The 15,666-nt window shown below is 40.3% G+C and overlaps 2 protein-coding genes across 3 annotated transcripts; one reads left to right on the top strand and one right to left on the bottom strand.

The window, feature by feature from the left end:
- Window positions 1-3,023: 3,023 nt before the first annotated feature.
- On the bottom strand, window positions 3,024-9,455 carry LOC306970299 (uncharacterized protein). Of its 2 annotated transcripts, XM_079566214.1 has the most exons (10): window positions 9,337-9,455; window positions 8,408-8,579; window positions 7,920-8,329; window positions 7,562-7,733; window positions 7,106-7,482; window positions 6,658-6,829; window positions 5,223-6,581; window positions 5,002-5,141; window positions 4,204-4,405; window positions 3,024-3,201 (listed from the first exon to the last, which is right to left on the bottom strand). In XM_079566214.1, the coding sequence occupies exons 1-10, from the start codon at window positions 9,373-9,375 to the stop codon at window positions 3,062-3,064; spliced, it is 3,183 nt and encodes a 1,060-aa protein (XP_079422340.1). In that variant the 5' UTR covers window positions 9,376-9,455; the 3' UTR covers window positions 3,024-3,061. The 2 variants fall into 2 exon arrangements, with proteins under 2 accessions (XP_079422340.1, XP_079422341.1); XM_079566215.1 differs by lacking the exons at window positions 7,562-7,733; window positions 7,920-8,329.
- A 262-nt stretch (window positions 9,456-9,717) lies between these two features.
- abhd11 (abhydrolase domain containing 11) lies at window positions 9,718-13,882 on the top strand. Its single transcript, XM_079566087.1, has 6 exons — window positions 9,718-9,949; window positions 10,439-10,574; window positions 11,252-11,425; window positions 11,518-11,688; window positions 12,450-12,631; window positions 12,933-13,882. Exons 1-6 carry the CDS (start codon window positions 9,855-9,857, stop codon window positions 13,069-13,071), a joined length of 897 nt encoding a protein of 298 aa, XP_079422213.1. The 5' UTR covers window positions 9,718-9,854; the 3' UTR covers window positions 13,072-13,882.
- The last annotated feature ends 1,784 nt before the right edge of the window (window positions 13,883-15,666 follow it).

Genomic DNA, 15,666 nt, shown 5'->3' with positions numbered 1-15,666 from the left:
GCTGACTGGACAGGGGTATCTCTGACGGAGACACCACACCCATCTCACAGCCTTTTGAGTCCTGCCTCAGGGAGACGACTGTGGACATGCATATTTTTGATATTGCTTTGTTTTTCTTTCTTTTTCTTGCAGTTTAGGAACGTAAAACCTGTACGTATATTGACCAATTGCATTTTAGTTTTAATCTGTGTTTTGAGGCTTCATCCTGTTCCCCCTGGGCCATCACCATGACGACAGGCCACCACAGTTCTTGTCCCAACTGAGCCGCTTCCCCTCGCAGCTGGTCTCCCATAGCGACCACCCCGTCTCCCACAGCAATGAATGCACAATCAACCTATTCCTGTTAGTGCCACTTAATATAGTTACATTCACTGTAATGCAAATATGAAATGTAAATGTTTGTAATTGTAAGACACAGCTAGTGGGCCAACTGAATGACGGAATATTTGTACCTAAGCTTAGGTAAATATATAATATATAAGTGTCATGCACTCATGTGACCAGCCCATTATAGCTTATAGCTGTATAATGGCACACTATATGAAGAGGATCATCATAACTTCAGCATGTTTCCAATAATGCAACATAACATTTCCAAAATAAGAAAATCACTTTGTCAGGATGCCGTTTTGAATCTAATTAATTCTCCACATATATGTTAGTGTATCTATTTATATAAGCACAACATATTATCTTCCTCCAACCAAAATATATCACTATTATTATTTTTTAATTTGTTCTAACCAAACAGTACATTATTATACAATGAAATCACAACCTAAATGAAGTTCATCCTCACCCAAACATAAGTCATACACAGCACATTCAGAGACCCCTTTGCGTAGACCTTCCTCAGCCTTCCTGCTCTGAGCGGTGCACACAGAAACCTCTGTCCTCTGTTTAATTTATCTTTAAAGCTCTTTGGAGAAACAGTCCTCAAACGGAACTTATACTTCTCATTATTATGTTAATTATTTAAGATCATTTAATCATTCCAGTTTCCAGTTTTTACAAATGTCAGATAACATCTGCCTGTGGTTTGTCATTGTACACTGCAAAATATTACATAAAAGCAGTGATTGTGAACTCACATTTGAAAATACTAGTTTAAAACAGACGGTTTGATATCACCCCATGAAGGATAGGAAATTGTGATACAGTATTTTGGCGCCAGCAGGAGGATTAAAATGGAAGTGCACAACAAAATCAATGCAGTATTTGAAGGCGTTACAAGCAACAAAGACTTATTAAATTATACATGACCCTCGTTTTAATGTTTGAGTGATGACTATCTGTCCAAAGCAGCAATCAAAGAGTCTACACTATTCCTGATCTTTAAAACTGCACTGTTGGTCCCATTCATAAAATCCCCAATAATCCTAAATCATTTGTTGTAATGTGACATTTGTGCATTTATTTGTCGTGTCAATGATTGGTGCAGGAGTTCACAGCAAGACGTTCACAGATTCAATCCCCAAGACGGATGAGGCCTTTCTTTGTGGTATTTGCATGTTCTCCAAAAGTGTCTACAAAGGTTTCGCTCCGGAAGAAAAAAGTAATAGTAAAGTAATAAGACATTTTCAGATACAAATTTTTTTTAATTTGTTTCCATTATCTCAAAATATGGAAATGACATATCTGGCACAGGATTTATCACTCAACCTGGACCAAAATCAAGGAAATCATCAACCGCTTCCCAATATCGGTTCGATCACAGCATTTGGTATAAAACAGGTGTCTTTCCTCAGTCAGAGCTTGTCGCCCAATCCATTCAGCGCTGCAGAATGGCTGCAGCGCTGATGTATAGTATTGTATTGTATTGTGATGTGATGTCCATCTGGGGAAGGAAAAGAAGAATTTTCATTCATAATTTCTTTCTTTGTACTTTTATATATCTATTATACTGTAGGCCAGGGGTGCCCAAACTTTTTATCTCCGAGGGCCAAAATGAAAAAGTGCCTGTGGTCACGGGCCAAACACGGCGATGTCAAGCACGAAAAACACATATAACTGCAAATTACAAAGTTGCTTTATTTTAATTACTTTTGATCCTTTTTTATAGCCCACATTTGCATTTGAATAATTTTAGTAGAACAACACCAACAATTGTAGCAATTCAGTGCAAAAAAGCCTTTGCAATAAAAGTTGTGTATGTTCAATAAAATACAAGACAAAAATACGGTTATTTTGAAGTTTGTATTTTTCAGATAACAGGCAAAAGCATCTACATCATGGTCTGTCCTCAGAAGTGAGAATTTCACATTGAATTTCTTTATCCTGTTTTTGTAAAAAAAAAAACAAGTAACTATATTAACAATGGGAAGATGTAAAATAACAATTAAAACATACACTTTAAAACATACTCTAGTAGAGTATGGAACAAACATAATAAACATAGCATCTTGTAGAGAAGGGTTCATCATCCGGCCCAGAAACATCAACATCATTGCCATGTGTGAGAAGTAGGGCTGGGTGCCGTTAAACAATGCCAGTATGGTATTTGGAAAAAAAAGTGTAAGTACTTTTGGTATTGAAAAAAACGCCAAACCGCCTTTGCTCTGCATGATCCCATCAGGTCTCAGAAACTAAGCAGGAAAGGGCCTGGTCAGGACTTGGATGGGAGACCGTTTGGAAACAGCAGGTACACTGGGTGAATGTAGTGAGTGAGCGGTTGGTGGTGGTCGGACGGGCCAATAGCGCAGACGTCAGTCTACCCCGGGACAAATGTGGCTATAATAGTAGCTTACCACCGCCGAGTATGGAGAGATTCAATAGATTAATATGTAAAGCATCTTCTAGTGTCCAGTAAAGCACTATATCAAACCAATGCTTTATTATAATTAAGTTGGTCCAGAGTCAGCATTAAAGGAAGTTCCCTAAATATAGAAGAAATAGACTATAATAGTCAATAAATAAATAAACAAACATTATTGTTCTGTTTTCATGGTTCTAGATGGCAAATATTTTAGCATCGTATCAGAAAATGTATCGTTCAAGTACCGGATTCAAAAAATGTGACAGTACCCAGCCCTAGTGAGAAGAGAGATTAAAATCGTCTCAATCACAATATTTTATATAAAACAGACTTCTTTGTGCTGGAGACCAACCCACGAGCAATTCTTTCCTCTGTTAGAGCCTTCCATAAGTGGTCCATGTCGCCCGGTCCATTCAGGGCTGCAGCAGGCCCTGCAAGGTCTCTCCCTAGAACAATACCAGTCAGATAAGAAAGTAGGTTAGGGGTCTGGGCTAGGATTCTTGCATTCCTCTTATAAACAAACAGATGTGGCATGTTCTAGAATTTGTTCATACAAAACATAGATGTCAACCATAAACAGCATAAAGGTCTTAAAGGTCCTATACCATGTCCTATACCATGTTGTTATGCCATTTCCTTTTCAAAAACACCCCCAGAGTGTTTTTTGGCGTCATTCACGCAGTTCAAAGCAATTCTCCTGAATCCTGCTCACTGAGCAGCTGCTCCGCCCTCTCCTGGAAGACGAATGACTATGTGACACTATGGCATTAAACCAGAAGTGCCTGACGTCTGTAATGTAATGCCTTCCAGCCTGATTGTAATTTATAGAAACAGCTTTTTCATTACTTCTGTTGTAAGAAAGATATATATTAAAAAAAGGAACTGCCCGACGCGTCCATGCTGTCCCAGCGGAGAAAACAATCACACCCCCTGAGCGTCTGAACAGATGTCATGTTTGCACAGAGAGTTGTGAAGAAGGAGCTCTTTCTAACCTTCTCTGGACACCCGTTCTTTTTTCTTTCAGATTATTATTATTTTTTTATCATGCAACTAATTTAAGTACAGCAAGGGGTAGTTTTTACATGTTTTATTGTAGCATAAGCTTTCATGTGTCACTCTCAATGAGTGGGGGATCTTGGACCCTCCTGCAGAAGAATTTAAACTAAACAACACAAATGCATTTTGCAGCTTATATTTTCTTAAAACCACCAACCATCAGAAGGCCCATTTCTGCTCAAAACCATATGGCTCTAACCAAATCGTTTAATTAAAAGGTAACATTTATATAGCTCTGCTAGTCTTTACACTTGGTTTAAAAGGCTATAAATTAACGGTCCTATTCATTGTCAGCTCCTGGTCCCGATCAAAATCACTTCAATTGACAACAGTAACATGCCATGGTTTATGACCGCTAATATAGAGAAATATATATCTGAATTAAAAATTACCTGACAAATTAAATGACTTGTTTTCGAGCTCCATGACGACCACAGGCGGACGTTCGCCCCAGGTGACACAGGAGTACTGGTGCTGGTGGTCAGTGAGGGCTTCAAAATGAAGGTAGGCACCGAGGAGAGTGTCAGCCGAGGGGAACGTGGCGCCTATGCTGGACTTCAAATACTCCACTATTTGGCCAAAGCCATTGTGGGCCTGCAAACAGAAAAAACTTTTATCACATTTTTAACCTGAACATTTAAATCAAATATTAATAATTTAAAAAGTACATTTACAAGTCAGGGGACCCCTGGGGGCCTCAGAAGGTTGTCCACACATCATTAACTTTAAATGAATAATAATTTAAAATGGACGTGAACGATTTGATAAAAGTATTAGCCAATAATTCATAATTAACTAGGTTATGGAAAATTATGAGAAATGAATAAACTTTGAAAAGAGTAAATTCATATATTGTTGGGCATGGAATCTTTTGATCAATAGGGGGAGGCTGTGACGAACTCAGAAAATATTTTTATATTGTAACCAGTAGCCACTTGATACAAAAAAATTCTAATCGATTTTTACCAGTAATAATTCATCAGTGATTATGAATGCAAATAATTAGAAAAAAATCTGTACAACTACATCAGATTTATTCCATTGCTTTGATAATACAAAAAAAAATTGATTAATCATACACATACACAAAGGCACACAGTTCTATTAAAGCATGAATGTAGCATTTTAATGACTCTAAATGTCAGAACATCATCAACATTATGCTCTGGAACAGAGCATGAAATAATTACCTGCAGCATGTTCCTGATCGAGAGACAAAGAGGGAGATCCAGAAGTAGATGGTCGTTGAAATTATGCAGGCCATCCCCCCACTCCTGATACCGGTACGGGACTCCACAGCGAGGACAGAACTTATAGTAGGTAGAAATATCTGCAAAGAAGTTGGATAACAAAACATGGTTTAAGACACGTGAACTTGAACTATTATCAGTCATATATTTCAAAGATTGACCTTGAAGGGTTCTGGAGTTTGTAAGGATTTTGGCCTTTTGTGTGATGAGGATGGGTTGGCTCAGGGCAATGGCGTCAGCGCAGAAGAGGCAGTATGTTTCAGCAGGAACCAGGTGTTGTGGATAATCTTTTTCCGCTGAAGGAAGTGCCAGGTGTTCAGGAGGAACTGAAGGCAACTTCTTGTTTACCAGAAGGTAGTGCACCATATTTTTGATCATCTGAACCTCTTTTGGTGGATACGTGATTACACTCACACTGGTCTCCATCGCTGTAGCAATAGTTTCTAATATTTCCATTGCCGTGTCCTCTGCATCACTCTGCACCTCTGCTTCAGGTCTTTGAAACTCTGTTTCAGGCTGCTGGGCCGACACAAACCCTGTCTCAGGTTTCTGTACCTTACGAGCTCTTGTTTTAGGCCTCTTGGCTTTAGGAAACACAGTTTTAGGCTTCAGAGCTACTTTAGGAAACAGTTCTGGATCTTTCTGGAACAGATGCCATTTAGCAATGTATTTATGAGTGCAGGACTTTTTGGTCCTTGAACAAGGGCAGTACCACACATTCTTCTGGGTGTTGTAAGACACCATGACTCTGTGCAGTTTACTGAAATGGGAAATATTCGGCTCAAAAACAGAGATGTACTTCTTGGATGGAGGAACACCGACCTCTGACTGAACAGAAAGCGGGGCATTTTGTTGAATAGCTTGCATTTGACGGTCAATGCACATTTTTATTCTGCTCTTTCTAAAAAATCTCCTCTTTACGATTTCTGTCAGTGTTCTCTCTGTGAGACACGGGGAGCTCAGGAAGCTCCTACAGTTTAAAACTGACTGGAGATGTATACATTTATATGTCATCATCCCAGTTTTCTGAGCCAACTCCATCTTTGCTTGACACAAATTAAACTCGCATGAGACATATTGTTCCTCTCCCTGCATTTTTATTTGCACGTGGACTGGCCGAGAAACTCCACGAATAATTTGGTGAACGGCATAGATTCCATTCTGCGGGTCTACACACTCACTTTTCAAATGCGAGTAAGGTGAATTTTCTAATGTGTGCCTGCGTTGTATGTGCCTTTTCAGATTTTTTTTATAAAATGCCAAATGACAATTGGGGCATTTCTGACGCAGCAGTGGCTTCCGCGTCCTTGTCATGCTCTTTCTTGGGATGGGGGTATTCTGCTCAGGGGTGCCATCCGCAGATAAGAGGGCTTGTACAGCTGGATCAGACATGTCTTTGCTTTTGCAGGAGTCCAGGTGTTGTAAAAAATCACTTTTTCTCAGGACTGTTGTTTTACAGAATGGGCAATGAAAGTGCGGCTGGCCTCGACAGAGGCGTCCACATCGATGTATGGTGTATCCTGAAACAGAACAACATAGGACTGCACTTTGACTGTTGTAAAATGAATCACATTTTGATTTTGATTTCAACATTACCTGCATATCGCACCGATCTATTGAAGTGTATCTTTAAATGGTATTGTACTCTGGACAGTTTGCAGGGGCGAAACGATGTGGTGGAACAGAATGGACAGTGAAAATTACTGCAGCAATCAGTGCACTGTTTAATCTCCGGGAGAGTATCGCCTTTTTGTACCGTTATATCCATCTGGAAGAAGGAAAAGCTCAGTCAACTAGTGTCAAAATACTGTATTCGTCTTCATAAATCTACTTTATTACGCTACTTTGTGCACAATTTTTTGTGTAATTATGTTCCTTTCTAAATTACAAGTTATAAAAAGATCAATAAAATGTGACTAAAAAGGGATATAACACCATATTTTCCTACTAAATAAATAAATAAATCTGTGAGCTGTGTCCGTTGCAAGGTGAATTCAGTGGTCAACATGACACACAGTTTAAATATGAACTTTCCATTGCTTACGTTTTGTTCTTGTGCTCCTTCACCTTCATTGCCAGTGGCTTGGCTCAGTCGCCGTTTATGGGGGGAGGGTGTACAGTCGTTTTCTCTTGCAGTGTGCCTGAGCTCTATGTGCTTTTGAAGGTTTTTTTTAAAAAACGTCAAGTGACATTTGGGACATTGCTGACGCTGGCCTGGACTTTTGGAGACTGGAGTGGTGATGTTCGGCGCAGAGGTGCCGTCAGCAGGGGCTTGTCCAGTGGTGTCAGACTTGTCTTCTATGCTGCAGTTTTTCAAGTGCCTCTGAAAGTCTTCTTTTCTCAGGACCGTTGATTTACAATATGGACAATGAAAGTGTGGCAGGTTTCGACAGGTGCGTCCACATCGGTGTATGGTATAACCTAAAAGAAATTTACAAAGGACTGCATTATATGTGTTGCAAAATCCAAAATATGTTGATTTAAATTGTTACTACATTACCTCCATGTTGCACTGTTCTATTGAAGTGTGTGTTTAGATGGGCTTTAACTCTGCTCTCTTTGCCGGGAAGGAACGATTTGGGGGAACAGAAAGGGCAGTGAAAATAACTACAGCAATCAGTACACTTTTTAATCTCTGGAAGAGAATTGCCTCTTCGTATTGTTATGTCCATCTAGAGAAGGAGAAAAAAAAACATGTATGAATTTACAGAAAACTTTTTTGATACTTGATAAAGACAAACTTAAGCTGAAAAAACGTGGTTTAATACTGCAGTCACTCTGAAAAAAATGTCATCAAAGTACCACCTTATAAAAAATGTAACCTTCCAAGTACCAAAAATGAAATGTTCACCACTCACGTTTGGTTCTAGCTCTCCATTTTCAGTGTCATCGTCTGGGCTCGGTTGGGGTTTCTGGGTGGAGACGGAACTGTCGATCCCTTTTGCAAAGTGTCTGCGCTCTATGTGCTTTTCCAGATTGGCTTTCAAAAATGTCAAATGACATTCAGGGCACTTCTGACGCTGGTTTATTTTAACTTTGGTTTGTTTTTTTGAGGACCCACTTTCAGAGTCTGGAGTGAGAGTGTTTGGCTCAGAGGTGCCGTCTGCAGCTGCAGGGGTTTGCACAGCGGTGTCAGACTTGTGTTCTACGTTGCAGTTTTGCATGTGCCTCTGAAAGTTTTCTTTTCTCAAAACCGTTGTTTCACAATATGGGCAATGGTAGTGTGGCATGGTTCGACATGTGCGTCCACATCGGTGTACGGTAAAACCTGGAAGAGAATAACAAAAGGACTGCATGTTGTCTGTTGCAAAAATCAAATAAAATGTTTATTTAGTTCAAACATTACCTGCATACTGCACTGCCCTATTGAAGTGCATCTTTAGGTGGATTTTAACTCTGGACTTATTGGTAGGCAGGTATGATTTTGGAGAACAAAATGGACAGTGAAAATAACTGCAGCAGTCAGTACACTTCTTAATCTCTGGCAGAGAATCACCTTTTTGTATTGTTATGTCCATCTGGAGAAAGGAAAATAAATGTGTCTCAATGAATAGAGCATCAACAGGTACTGCAGACAGATATACCTCAATCTAAACTACCTGGAGAGAATTAACAGGTTTAGGCGGTTGTGACTGTGCCAAATGAATTTGGGCAAATCAGGGTAGTAGTTTGTGGTGGTTTGGTCTGGGGTTGCATGCAATTTTGAGGACATCTAACAATCATTTACCGGATTGTTGACAAGAAACAATAAAAACGACAGTATTTAACACATTGTAATGCTTATTCTATTTATTTTATAGTTTCCCACTTCCTTTCTAAGCCATTATCTGCTAGAAATAGAAATAACGGCCTTAAGTGTTGTTGTGAGTCAGTAGCAGCAGGCCGGAGGCGCAGTAGATCCAGGACGCGGCGCGGTGGATCTGCTGCGCCTTTGGGCCTGCAGCTTTGGCTAGTTGGCAACTGTAAATGACAAGCCCAGATGCATCTACCTTTTCAATGACTACTGGAGTCAAGTATGCCATTGTATTGACATAATAGATCAAGTTATACACTGCATGTTTTATTATTTAACCTTACACTCGAAATAATAAAACAAAATAAAACAATCAAAGCTAACTTGCAGCTAACTGGCTAAGCTAGCACACCAAAACCACCTTCTATGGAAATAAAATAGGCAATTTTGCCAAAACGAACGTGTACTGAATAAACCATTCATACGCCGATATGCTGAGCAAAAAAAGTTAGGTGAATTGATTATTAATTTCTGCTGCTCACGGTTTGTTTTGGTGCCGCTGCTTCTTCGTTCTCCTCCATCTTGTTTGTTGCTGTGACTGGGCTGACTGGCGCAACTGTTGTGTGGAGCACATGGCGCCGCCTACTGCTCTGGCGGGTGTACAGCAAGCTCTTGTCTCTCTGTTACATGCTGTTTTTTCTGCATGAAGAGGTAGCTAAGTTCTCTGTCCAGCATGGTAGAAAGTCTGTATTGGTAAAATGTGCTATTTAGATAACAGCTGGATTGGATAGATGGGCACTTTCACCTTACTCATCGGACTGGCTCACTCAGACACTCAGTCCTGCAGGATCCAGCAGTAACGTTAGATGGCAGTCATGCACCAAAGCATTGATGTCACTGACACTGCTGCTGCTGACGCTTTACGCACATCAGCTGTTTGACCTCAGTGGCGTGCTGGCTGCTCTTGCACTCCTGACCGTCCTGTAGCGTAGCTGTAAGGGGGGTGAATACACAGGCACATGCGGTCTGTCGAGCCCTGTCGTCGGGTCCTGGTGTCGCCATGAGTGCCCTGTGTCGGCTCGTGCGGGGAGGGCTTCAGTTCAGCGGCTCGTCGTGTCGTTTCCTGCCCGAAGCCCGTGCACTCAGCTCGGCCAGGTATGCTAGCTGCCCTGCCTGCTTTCTCTGGATGTACTAGCCTGCCTGTGTTTCTGGTCTGGGCAAGGTGATGCACTCATAGACATGCTTTAAACTAAACAAAAATCGCAAGCATCGAAGCATGAAATAATTGCTTCCTCACTGTAATGCATTACTATAATTTGTCTTAGGATCTTACTCTGGTTAGTGGTGTTGCTGGAAATAGGTTGTGTTTACTTGACATCAAATTAAAAATCCCATGATGGAAACAATGGTAACTGATGAACTGCAGATAAGTTTTAGCAAATATATTAGTCATTACTGGGAGATTCAACATGAAACATGAACTGTCTCAAAGTCCAATGTCTTCTCTGTTTAAACTAATGTCCAATTATTTCCTCATGAAGTGGTGACAATATTCAAAAACATGAGCGTGATGTTGGTCAGTAGAAAGGACTTTCAGCCATAACAATAATGAGTCAGGTTTGTGTCTTGAATTCTTGTGTCCAGCCCGGTGAACTTGTCCTACGATGTGTTTGATGGGAAAAATGGAGGCACGCCCCTGGTGTTTCTTCATGGACTGTTTGGCAGCAAGTCCAACTTCCACTCGATAGCAAAGTCCCTGGTTCAGAGGACTGGTCGAAAGGTAATGCTGAGACAGCATACGGTCTTACAGTTTTTATACTTTTTAGGGTTGTTTTGGTTTGTGTGGATAAATGTGAGACAAACAAATAAACCCTTTAACTTCAGTAATATGTACATACTGTGTAAATCTTTTTTTTGTCATTTACAAAGTGTCAGTTATATCACCTGCAGTGAAGAGATCTGTCTGCACTAACATCATAGTCACATAAAACCTCGATAAAAAGGATATGTTAATAAACTGTTACAACACGGTGTGTTACACTAATATTTTTGAATGCAGTTTCTTATTTCAAATTGTGCCAAAACAAGACTTAAAAACACAAAATCATGACCAAAACCTGGTCAAAATGGAGGTAAACTGACCTTTTGCAGAAAGATGAAGACCCCGATGATTTTGTGATACATTTTGCCTTTTTACAACATGAATATTGCATCAGCTGATGTTGCAGAAACAGTAATTTGGCGATATGCTGTGCTGTCCTTTTTAAAAACTCAAAGCGTCTGATTATATTTGACCACTTGAAGCTAAACCTCCATGTATTTAAATGTATTCCCTTTCCTCACCTATCAATATGTTTATTTTAATATTTTGAATACTCTTTGGCAGTAAACGCCTTTTGAGGACATGAGGACGGGTTAAACTATTTCAGAGTGTCCTAACCGTCCTGTGTCAGTTAGGTGCTGACGGTTGATGCTCGTAACCATGGCACCAGCCCCCACAGCCCGGAGCTGACGTATGAGTCCATGAGCGCGGACCTGAAGCTGCTCCTGTCCCAGCTGAGGATCGAGAGGTGTGTCCTGATCGGCCACAGTATGGGAGGGAAGACTGCCATGACGACCGCACTGACACAGGTGAGCGGGTCTGAAAGGGTGTCCAACGTTACAGAGAGTAGATGTGCATTGTCATTCTCTAAATCATTTGTTTTCTTTGTTTGTGTTTTCAGCCCAGTTTGGTGGAGCGGCTGGTGGTGGTGGACATCAGTCCCAGTCAGAGCTCCACTTTCACCAACTTCAGATACTATATCCAGGCCATGCAGAATGTCAAGATCTCGTCGGACATCCCCCGATCCACCGCACGAAGGATGGCAGAGGACCAGCTCCGCAACTGGGTCAAAGTATTGAAAAGTTTCTTCTTTCATCACATTATTAATGAGCTACTCTATACCATTACAACTTAAACGCATTAGTAGTGCTAATAATGATGATGATGATTATAATGATGCTGTCTTATTTCATGCATTATTCATTCACTCCATACTCGGTGGTGGTTATCTACATTAGTTGCCACAGCTACTAAAGCTGCCCATCTGCACCATCAGCCCCTATGGCCACTCACTCATACACTACATTTACCCATCCCGGGCTATTGCACATGCTTTTGGTGGTAAGGGAAACTAGAGTACCCGGAGGAAACCTACGCAGACATGGGGCAACCATCTGAACAGAACACTAGCCCATCGTCCAACCTGAGTTGTTACCCCCAGACTACATGTTTTTGAGCTCCCCGAGGACAACAGGCAGGGGTGGGGGGTTAGCTTCACTCTTCAAATCCTGCTTTAAATATCGGCAGTTGCCATTAGACTCATACTCAAGTTTTGAATCTTTGGTGTTTTAATTCAACCTCGATATACCTGACGTTGTTTGTGCAGTGGTTTATCGGTAAATCTGGTTTATCTGTATCCACTTGTAAGATTTATTTAATGATACAATGGTTATACAGCTCTATTCTCAAACACAGGTGACATGACATCTCCCCACCCACCTTTATTATTTGCCTCACATATCAGTGGTTGTCGTATAGTTACTGTATATCCCATTTGATTGTCTTCTACCTCTCAATGCACAGATATTAACTATAAAATGTATGCTTCTTCAGGAACACTCAGTGCGTCAGTTCCTGCTCACAAACCTGATTGAGCAGAACGGACATTACGCCTGGAGAGTGAATTTAGATGCCATCTCAGCGCACCTTGAAGCACTCCTGGGATTCCCCTATTTTGACTCTGCCTACGAGGGACCCACACTGTTCTTGGGAGGGGCCAACTCTGCCTACATCAGGTATCAAATAGGTTTTGTTTGTTTGATCATAGGGGGGTTATGCCGGGCTGAGAACCACAAATGTTTCTCATTTTAATGCCAAGGTCACATGTACTGCTGTATTTATCTAATCACACTACAATTCAGTATACTAATAGTCTCTCATCACATTTTCAGACTGCAGGCCCAAAAAAATGTAATGTTATTTGACAGAGCATTTACCCACTTGCTATAATGCTAGAACATTTGCACTGATTGACATTATTGTGCACCAGTGTCACCAATGTTGCCATTTAACTATAACCTGCCTCCTCTGTCTCAGCTCTGAAGAGTACCCAGAGATCCAGCGACTGTTTCCTTTCGCAGATATTCAGTACATCCCCGACGCAAGTCACTGGATCCACGCCGACAAACCTCTGGACTTCATCAGCTCCATCATCTCCTTCTTACAGTCTGAGTAACTCCTACTGCTAGTGGCACTACTTGTACTTGTACTTCAACTACCAATACTAATGCTACATCTACCATACAACAGTTTCAGCCTCTGAGAGAAATCCTCCAAGAGATAGGTCAAGAATTAGATAGTGTTATATCTATACTGGACCAAACATCTTTTAATTTTTAATTTTAGCTCTACCAAACATTGTAGTGTACTTGTAACTGTATTTGTTTTCATATTTAGCCATGTTTTTAGATTAGCGTGATTGATGGCATTTCAATTTGTACATAGGTAGAAAGGCAGTAGTGTAGAATATAGTTTGGGTGATGTACTAATCCAAAGACACTTGATTGCAAAGTACTGTTTTCGGTTAAGGCTCAGTTACAGATGCACTGCCTGGCCAAACAAAAAAACTTCTCCAAAAACACATCACATGCTCTTCAGCTTTGGTGATGGCACACATTAACCACTGTGCTATGCTTCTCTCAACCTGGCAAAAGCCACATTGATATTACGGTGCAAACTCCGTTAGCAAAGGAATAGCAATCTGGAAAGGCTCCGGTTTAAATTATTCTGGAATTGACTGACTTTAGGGGGATAATTGCTGCTATTTAGATCCAGAGCACCAGTTTTAGCCAATCACAGCCAAGTCTCAAATGTAGCTAAACAAGAAAGCGCTAAAGCAATGAAATATTTAGAAAATGTTACTGTTTATAAGTCGGTAGCTGCATACCTGGTGTTTTTCTGTATTCGCCGTGTCGTTAATTAGTAATTTAAAAGTCGTTTGTCTAGTCATAAAAGTGCTTTCTGTTTCTGCCAATGTTAAACCGGGTCACTCATGGCAATACCGCGTGATTGGTCCAAAAGACTGGACTTTTTTGTGAGTTTGTGAAATCACTAATCTCATGGGAATTAATCTTGTAGTGCAAGGTTAAGCTTCTCTTGCACATCCCATTCTCAATAAAATGTGTATTTTGTATAGCCCAATATCACAACAGCCATTGCTTCACAGGGCTACACAATAAATTACCGATTTGGGAACCAGCAATGAACCCTGGCATTGTCATCTTGGAATGTGCCTGTGCCATCAGGGGTGAAAAAAAGAAAATCATTGATGGAATAGCTTGGTCTCGTTCTTTTGCTACATATTGTTGCTGAGCCAAGACCAGACCAACTCCAGAAACCTCAGATTAAGGTGGAAACTGTTTTTGCTTGGCCAGGGAGTGCTGATGATTGGTTGTCTTATTGGCAAAAACACAAAACCGTTATTAAATGCACAGAAAACTATTATGAAAGAGTGTACAGTATGTGGTGCTGTGGTGAGCAGGTTTAAACTTGGCCAATGCTGCGTTGCATTTGTACAGTGCTATATAAATCCATGCTGTGTTTGAGCCGATGTCCTGGTTAAACGTTTACGTTCATTTGCAGCTCCTGCAATGTTTTCATTTTGTGCATTTTATTGTTAAGCTACTGGCTAACAAGCTAATGCCGTGTTTCCTGATTATTCTCAGGTAACATTTGGATCTTATTGTAATCCTACTATCTATACAAGCACAGCTCAATAAATTAGAATATGGTGGAAAAGCTCCATTGATTACACAAGTGACAGTGCAGTAGATTTAGTACACAAAGTAAAATAGTGTTTTTCAATTTTAAATCTGCATTTTTATGCAGTTTCATTCATTGTCCACACATACACGCACGCACTCTACCACTAGTGTTGCCACAATACCTAGCTCTCAAAATTGATTTCAATACTAACCAAAGGAATTGTGCCAAAATTAATAGAGTTCGGGAAACTATTAACGTTACCATGGAGATCCGCCATGTTTGTGAGTCGTAGCAAACATTTTCCATAGACTAACACTGGCTAAAAACAATATAAAAAGTGGAATTAAAAACTGTGGAACAACTCCTTTAGCTGCTCAGTCACTACTGGTAAATGTATGTAACTCACGGTGGAGTACAAATATTTTAATGTGAACAATAACTCCAGTATTTTACTTTTTAAAATCTCCATTAGTTTGTTATTGCTGCAAATCCCATGATGCTTAGCGATATGACATCCAATCCTGAACTGTATAGCCTGGTGAGACCAGAATGATACCCCTCTCAGTCGCTGGGGCAGCAGTGAGTCTGGTTTCCGGGCAATAAAATGAACAGGCATTAAATCAAAATTTCTCTGAAAATAATGATATTGCTCGGCTACCTTTACAGCGTGAGTTCATCAAAAATACAAAAACTATGGTCAAGCTAGCAAACATACAGCTGCAGTTTGGGCTGAAATTGTAAACATTTTTTTGTGGGAGAAGTGAATTCCACAATGACAAAATGTTTTAAGTGGAGATAAATGTTTCAGCTATTTTACACTGACATTTACTAAATCTACAACATTACACAATTGAACTACTGAAACCATTTCCACAATGTTCCAGTTTATTGACAAGCGCCTGCTACACTCGTGTCTGTTCAGCAATGTGTCCTTATACTATTGATGTCTTTGTACCCACTTGGTCTCTTGTCGTTAAATATCCAAATATTAATACTTGTAAAGCCATGTTAGGCCTAAGTCTACCTTATGGCTCTTGTTCAAATATATGCTGCAACTTATTCACTG

The sequence above is a fragment of the Gobius niger genome (assembly GCF_951799975.1).
Source record: "Gobius niger genome assembly, chromosome: 11".
Lineage (NCBI taxonomy): Eukaryota > Metazoa > Chordata > Actinopteri > Gobiiformes > Gobiidae > Gobius > Gobius niger.
The sequence above is the reverse complement of the archived record's forward strand: the minus strand, read 5'-3'. Positions and strand labels throughout refer to the sequence as shown.